General features: G+C 45.6%; 1 protein-coding gene across 1 annotated transcript; it reads right to left on the reverse strand.

The window, feature by feature from the left end:
• Positions 1-6,516: 6,516 nt before the first annotated feature.
• LOC117338074 lies at positions 6,517-8,127 on the reverse strand. The gene is made up of 2 exons (XM_033899264.1): positions 7,091-8,127; positions 6,517-6,668 (listed from the first exon to the last, which is right to left on the reverse strand). The coding sequence occupies exons 1-2, from the start codon at positions 7,620-7,622 to the stop codon at positions 6,661-6,663; spliced, it is 540 nt and encodes a 179-aa protein (XP_033755155.1). The 5' UTR covers positions 7,623-8,127; the 3' UTR covers positions 6,517-6,660.
• Between the last annotated feature and the right edge of the window lie 303 nt (positions 8,128-8,430).

Below are 8,430 nucleotides of genomic sequence, written 5' to 3' on the forward strand. Positions count from 1 at the left end.
AATTAACCGCGCGTCCGCGGTTGCGTGGTTACAATACTACGGAATATGGTGACGCTCACCGAGCGGTTCTGACGTCATTTCTACAGCTGCTAGGAGGTTCGGATCTTTTTGGGCACCTTCAGTGCGATGTGATCAACAGGAAAACCTGCTCATTCCGGCAAAACTTCCTATCGGTGAACATGTAACCACGCGTCCGCGGTAGCGTGGTTACAATACTACGGAATATGGTGACGCTCACCGTGCTGTTCTGACGTCATTTCTAGAGCTGCTAGGAGGTTCGGATCTTTTTGGGCACCTTCAGTGCGATGTGATCAACAGGAAAACCTGCTCATTCCGGCAAAACTTCCATCGGTGAACAATTAACCGCGCGTCCGCGGTAGCGTGGTTACAATACTACGGAATATGGTGACGCTCACCGTGCAGTTCTGACGTCATTTCTAGAGCTGCTAGGAGGTTCGGATCATTTTGGGCACCTCCAGTGGGATGTGATCAACAGGAAAAACCTTCTCATTCCGGCAAAACTTCCATCGGTGAACAATTAACCGCGCGTCCGCGGTATCGTGGTTACAATACTACGGAATATGGTGACGCTCACCGTGCAGTTCTAACGTCATTTCTAGAGGTGCTAGGAAGTCCGATCTTTTTGGGCACCTCCAGTAGGATGTGATCAACAGGAAAACCTGCTCATTCTGGCAAAACTTCCATCGGTGAACAATTAACCGCGCGTCCGCGGTAGCGTGGTTACAATACTACGGAATGTGGTGACGCTCACCGTGCAGTTCTGACGTCATTTCTAGTGCTGCTAGGAGGTTCGGGTCTTTTTGGGCACCTCCAGTGGGATGTGATAAACAGAAAAACCGGCTCATTCCCGCAAAACTTCCATCGGTGAACATTTACATATGTAAGTCTGCATCAGGCAAGGTTGAAATATTTGTGTCGCAGTTTTGCAGGTTCCCATCAAAGAGGTTTCATAATCTTGATGGTTTAACAAGCCTATGTTAACCCTCCATGCACCAACATCCTACAATGAGAGTGTATAGATAGGATTTTAGGGAACGGAACGGTCTAGATGAGAACATAAAATATTGAAAACAAACTTAATGAGATAAAACCGTTCGGCAAGGAAGGTTGAAAATAGAAGCCGTTTGGTATTGTTCATTAAAGTCTCTTCTACACATGCCACCTACATGTTGCACAATATTGTGTTTTTTAATCTTTAACAATGCCTACTTGTACTTTAAAATTTGCCCATTGTTAATATCAGAGAACGAACATTGCAAACAATACAATACAATACAAAACAATACATAACAATACTACGTAATATGGTGACGCTCACCGTGCATCAACAGGAAAACCTGCTCATTCCGGCAAAACTTCCATCGGTGAACAATTAACCGCGCGTCCGCGGTAGCGTGGGAAACAATACTACGGAATATGGTGACGCTCACCGTGCAGTTCTGACGTCATTTCTAGAGCTGCTAGGAGGTTCGGATCTTTTTGGACACCTTCAGTGCGATGTGATCAACAGGAAAACCTGCTCATTCCGGCAAAACATCCATCGGTGAACAATTAACCGCGCGTCCGCGGTATCGTGGTTACAATACTACGGAATATGGTGACGCTCACGGTGCAGTTCTGACGTCATTTCTAGAGCTGCTAGGAGGTTCGGACCTTTTTGGGCACCTTCAGTGCGATGTGATCAACAGGAAAAGCTGCTAATTCCGGCAAAACTTCCATCGGTGAACAATTAACCGCGCGTCCGCGGTATCGTGGTTACAATACTACGGAATATGGTGACGCTCACCGTGCAGTTCTAACGTCATTTCTAGAGGTGCTAGGAGGTTCGGATCTTTTTGGGCACCTCCAGTGCGATGTGATCAACAGGAAAACCTTCTCATTCCGGCAAAACTTCCATCGGTGAACAATTAACCGCGCGTCCGCTGTAGCGTGGTTACAATACTACGGAATGTGGTGACGCTCACCGTGCAGTTCTGACGTCATTTCTAGAGGTGCTAGGAAGTTCGGATCTTTTTGGGCACCTCCAGTGGGATGTGATCAACAGGAAAACCTGCTCATTCCGGCAAAACTTCCATCGGTGAACAATTAACCGTGCGTCCGCGGTAACAGTGGTTACAATACTACGGAATGTGGTGACGCTCACCGTGCAGTTCTGACGTAATGTCTAGAGCTGCTAGGAGGTTAGGATCTTTTTGGGCACCTCCAGTGGGATGTGATCAACAGGAAAACCTGCTCATTCCGGCAAAACTTCCATCGAGTTAACAATTAACCGCGCGTTCCGCGGTAGCGTGGTTACAATACTACGGAATATGGTGACGCTCACCGTGCAGTTCTGACGTCATTTCTAGAGCTGCTAGGAGGTTCGGATCTTTTTGGGCACCTCCAGTGGGATGTGATCAACAGGAAAACCTTCTCATTCCGGCAAAACTTCCATCGGTGAACAATTAACCGCGCGTCCGCGGTTGCGGGGTTACAATACTACGGAATATGGTGACGCTCACCGAGCGGTTCTGACGTCATTTCTACAGCTGCTAGGAGGTTCGGATCTTTTTGGGCACCTTCAGTGCGATGTGATCAACAGGAAAACCTGCTCATTCCGGCAAAACTTCTATCGGTGAACAAGTAACCGCGCGTCCGCGGTAGCGTGGTTACAATACTACGGAATATGGTGACGCTCACCGTGCAGTTCTGACCTCATTTCTAGAGCTGCTAGGAGGTTCGGATCTTTTTGGGCACCTTCAGTGCGATGTGATCAACAGGAAAAGCTGCTCATTCCAGCAAAACTTCTATCGGTGAACAATTAACCGCGCGTCCGCTGTAGCGTGGTTACAATACTACGGAATGTGGTGACGCTCACCGTGCAGTTCTAACGTCATTTCTAGAGGTGCTAGGAAGTCCGATCTTTTTGGGCACCTCCAGTGGGATGTGATAAACAGGAAAACCTGCTCATTCTGGCAAAATTTCCATCGGTGAACAATTAACCGTGCTTCCGCGGTAACATGGTTACAATACTACGGAATGTGGTGACGCTCACCGTGCAGTTCTGACGTAATGTCTAGAGCTGCTAGGAGGTTAGGATCTTTTTGGGCACCTCCAGTGGGATGTGATCAACAGGAAAACCGGCTCATTCCGGCAAAACTGCCATCGATTTACAATTAACCGCGCGTTCGCGGTAGCGTGGTTACAATACTATGGAATGTGGTGCCGCTCACCGTGCAGTTCTGACGTCATTTCTAGAGCTGCTAGGAGGTTGGGATCTTTTTGGGCACCTCCAGTGGGATGTGATCAACAGGAAAACCTTCTCATTCCGGCAAAACTTCCATCGGTGAACAATTAACCGCGCGTCCGCGGTTGCGGGGTTACAATACTACGGAATATGGTGACGCTCACCGAGCGGTTCTGACGTCATTTCTACAGCTGCTAGGAGGTTCGGATCTTTTTGGGCACCTTCAGTGCGATGTGATCAACAGGAAAACCTGCTCATTCCGGCAAAACTTCTATCGGTGAACAAGTAACCGCGCGTCCGCGGTAGCGTGGTTACAATACTACGGAATATGGTGACGCTCACCGTGCAGTTCTGACCTCATTTCTAGAGCTGCTAGGAGGTTCGGATCTTTTTGGGCACCTTCAGTGCGATGTGATCAACAGGAAAAGCTGCTCATTCCAGCAAAACTTCCATCGGTGAACAATTAACCGCGCGTCCGCTGTAGCGTGGTTACAATACTACGGAATGTGGTGACGCTCACCGTGCAGTTCTAACGTCATTTCTAGAGGTGCTAGGAAGTCCGATCTTTTTGGGCACCTCCAGTGGGATGTGATAAACAGGAAAACCTGCTCATTCTGGCAAAATTTCCATCGGTGAACAATTAACCGTGCTTCCGCGGTAACATGGTTACAATACTACGGAATGTGGTGACGCTCACCGTGCAGTTCTGACGTAATGTCTAGAGCTGCTAGGAGGTTAGGATCTTTTTGGGCACCTCCAGTGGGATGTGATCAACACGAAAACCGGCTCATTCCGGCAAAACTGCCATCGATTTACAATTAACCGCGCGTTCGCGGTAGCGTGGTTACAATACTACGGAATGTGGTGACGCTCACCGTGCAGTTCTGACGTCATTTCTAGAGCTGCTAGGAGGTTCGGATCTTTTGGGCACCTCCAGTGGGATGTGATCAACAGGAAAACCTTCTCATTCCGGCAAAACTTCCATCGGTGAACAATTAACCGCGCGTCCGCGGTTGCGGGGTTACAATACTACGGAATATGGTGACGCTCACCGAGCGGTTCTGACGTCATTTCTACAGCTGCTAGGAGGTTCGGATCTTTTTGGGCACCTTCAGTGCGATGTGATCAACAGGAAAACCTGCTCATTCCGGCAAAACTTCTATCGGTGAACAAGTAACCGCGCGTCCGCGGTAGCGTGGTTACAATACTACGGAATATGGTGACGCTCACCGTGCAGTTCTGACCTCATTTCTAGAGCTGCTAGGAGGTTCGGATCTTTTTGGGCACCTTCAGTGCGATGTGATCAGCAGGAAAAGCTGCTCATTCCAGCAAAACTTCCATCGGTGAACAATTAACCGCGCGTCCGCGGTATCGTGGTTACATACTACGGAATATGGTGACGCTCACCGTGCAGTTCTAACGTCATTTCTAGAGGTGCTAGGAGATTCGGATCTTTTTGGGCACCTCCAGTGGGATGTGATCAACAGGAAAACCTTCTCATTCCAGTAAAACTTCCATCGGTGAACAATTAACCGCGCGTCCGCGGTTGCGTGGTTACAATACTACTTGATATGGTGACGCTCACCGTGCATTTCTGACGTCATTTCTAGAGCTGCTAGGAGGTTCGGATCTTTTTGGACACCTCCAGTGGGATGTGATAAACAGAAAAAACCGGCTCATTCCCGCAAAACTTCCATCGGTGAACATTTACATATGTAAGTCTGCATCAGGCAAGGTTGAAATATTTGTGTCGCAGTTTTGCAGGTTCCCATCAAAGAGGTTTCATAATCTTGATGGTTTAACAAGCCTATGTTAACCCTCCATGCACCAACATCCTACAATGAGAGTGTATAGATAGGATTTTAGGGAACGGAACGGTCTAGATGAGAACATAAAATATTGAAAACAAACTTAATGAGATAAAACCGTTCGGCAAGGAAGGTTGAAAATAGAAGCCGTTTGGTATTGTTCATTAAAGTCTCTTCTACACATGCCACCTACATGTTGCACAATATTGTATTTTTTAATCTTTAACAATGCCTACTTGTACTTTAAAATTTGCCCATTGTTAATATCAGAGAACGAACATTGCAAACAATACAATACAATACCAAACAATACATAACAATACTACGGAATATGGTGACGCTCACCGTGCATAAACAGGAAAACCTGCTCATTCCGACAAAACTTCCATCGGTGAACAATTAACCGCGCGTCCGCGGTTGCGTGGTTACAATACTACGGAAAATGGTGACGCTCATCGTGCAGTTCTAACGTCTTTTCTAGAGCTGCTAAGAGGTTCGGATATTTTTGGGCACCTCCAGTGGGATGTGATCAACAGGAAAACCGGCTCATTCCGGCAAAACTTCCATCGATGAACAATTAACCGCGCGTCCGCGGTAGCCTGGTTACAATACTACGGAATATGGTGACGCTCACCGTGCTGTTCTGACGTCATTTCTAGAGCTGCTAGGAGGTTCGGATATTTTTGGGCACCTTCAGTGGGATGTGATCAACAGGAAAGCCTGCTCATTCCGGCAAAACTTCCATCGATTTACAATTAACCGCGCGTCCGCGGTAGCGTGGTTACAATACTACGTGATATGGTGACGCTCACCGTGCATTTCTGACGTCATTTCTAGAGCTGCTAGGAGGTTCGGATCTTTTTGGACACCTCCAGTGGGATGTTATAAACAGAAAAACCGGCTCATTCCGGCAAAACTTCCATCGGTGAACATTTACATATGTAAGTCTGCATCAGGCAAGGTTGAAATATTTGTGTCGCAGTTTTGCAGGTTCCCATCAAAGAGGTTTCATAATCTTGATGGTTTAACAAGCCTATGTTAACCCTCCATGCCCCAACATCCTACAATGAGAGTGTATAGATAGGATTTTAGGGAACGGAACGGACTAGATGAGAACATAAAATATTGAAAACAAACTTAATGAGATAAAACCGTTCGGCAAGGAAGGTTGAAAATAGAAGCCGTTTGGTATTGTTCATTAAAGTCTCTTCTACACATGCCACCTACATGTTGCACAATATTGTATTTTTTAATCTCTAACAATGCCTACTTGTACTTTAAAATTTGCCCATTGGTAATATCAGAGAACGATCATTGCAAACAAATGAGTGCAAATGATAAATGTGCCATGTTTGATGTGAATAGTTGGCTGCTTCATCTAGATGATTGCATGTATTATGTTCTGATTCACCAGTTCAAACGAACATAAATTATTTATCAAATAAAACTCAACACACTGTGTTCAGAATACCGCTTACTGCAGCTGACGCTATTTAATTTTGCACTCATTTTCACACACAAAAATCACTACAATGTCCATAATCACACGCGATACCGCCATAATAGTCCTTGCTCTTCGACCTCATTACCACGTCCTTGTCCAGCTTACAGACCTGTAACACAGAAAACAAAACAACAACATCTTCTTCTCTTTCCAAGATAAATTTGGTAGGGGAGGGGGAGGGGGGGACACTATAGCGTCTGTCGAGGTGCGCTGCAAAAGCTCGAATGACCCACGTACCTAGTACACCTGTAGTACTCACCTGTATCACAGGTAAAGCACGTGCATCTCGCGCTACGTTACCCAATACACTCAATGCCCCATAGTCACCCCATGGGCGCCCCTCACTGTAAACACAGTGCAATCGTAACATTGATAAATTCAATTATGTTCTAATTCACCAGTTCAAACGAACATAAATTATTTATCAAATAAAACTCAACACACTGTGTTCAGAATACCGCTTACTGTAGCTGACGCTATCGGAAACAAAGAACGGGCTGGGAAGTGTAACATAACGAAGAAAATTCTCACCAAGTTTTTTCGTGACGGACGTCCTCTCGTCGATATTCTCATGAACGTAACCGTCTTTAGCTTTGTCAGATTTCCATCGACCATGTTTCTTGAACATGCGATCGATGACCCCTGCATTGGCTGCCGCAGTAGCACCTCCCGACCTAAGACTATGTAACCCGAATCTTTTACTATCCAGGCCTATAATCTCTAATTTTTCAAGGAGAATTTCCCTAGCTCTAGTATACGAGAGTGGTCCGGAATTTCTAAGCCTGTAGCAATTCGAAAGTTTGCAATAAGATAATTGCCTAAAGATATAATCAGTAGAGTTCGGTAGAATATGCGCTGCATTTAAATATCTTTCAACCATGGAAACTGGACAAAGATCTGTAGCTGTTCTGGAAATAACGAGCTCAGATCCAGACCCGTGAACATCGGTCTTACTTCTCGGTATAATAATCGTCATGTACTTTTGAAAAAATTCTAGATCCGATCGCTTAATATTGACCAATTCGGAAAATCTAAGAAATCCAGCGAAACCCAAAAGACACATGCAGACGACCCTGAGATCTGCAAGAGAACTATTTTCCTTAGCAAACGAATCAGATAAACGTTGCAAAATTTCCGGAGTAATTGGGTCCTTTTTACAATGATTAGAACCCAACAATCTAGCGCCACCTTCTCTAACAATTTTAATAAAACTAGATTTACAGGGGTTAGGAACACCTGCTAGATCATGAGCCCATCCTATTGAATATATAGCCTGATCTAACTTAGCCACACTGTTAGCAGACTGAATTATAGACACTAAGTATAAGCTAATCTCGAAATCCGAAGCAGGTAAAACCTTGATATTAAAAGAATTAGCCCAAGTACACCAGTGCTGAAATCCGTATCCGTAACTTTTTTTAGTGTTCCTGGCCTTTGATGCGAAGACAACTTTCCGTAAATCATTGACGAGAGGCGCAAATCTGTTATCCCCTGCACTGTAAGAACCCGCCAAGGCCCAACGTCCATGATCAAAAACATCTGTAAGTCGTATAACAAAACAAACAAAAATCAATATATGGCTCCCCTATTTTAAGAGTAGTTCCCTATACAAGCACTACGATGACCCTATAAAATTACCTACATGTACCAGCCTAGGATGTCGCATATTGGACTATTATACGCTGCTACCTGAACTTCCAGGACTGCTACGTATGTCAACACACAATGTCGCGTGTGTAATGTCGCATAAACTCGCACTTCTACATGTACCGGCTTACAAAACCGCGTACTCACCTAAACACTGCTAAATGCACCGGCCTATCATGCCGCATACACTACTACAGTGGAACTTCGTTAACTCGAAGTCGACG

This window comes from Pecten maximus, chromosome 11 (genome assembly GCF_902652985.1).
Source record: "Pecten maximus chromosome 11, xPecMax1.1, whole genome shotgun sequence".
NCBI classification, from domain to species: domain Eukaryota; kingdom Metazoa; phylum Mollusca; class Bivalvia; order Pectinida; family Pectinidae; genus Pecten; species Pecten maximus.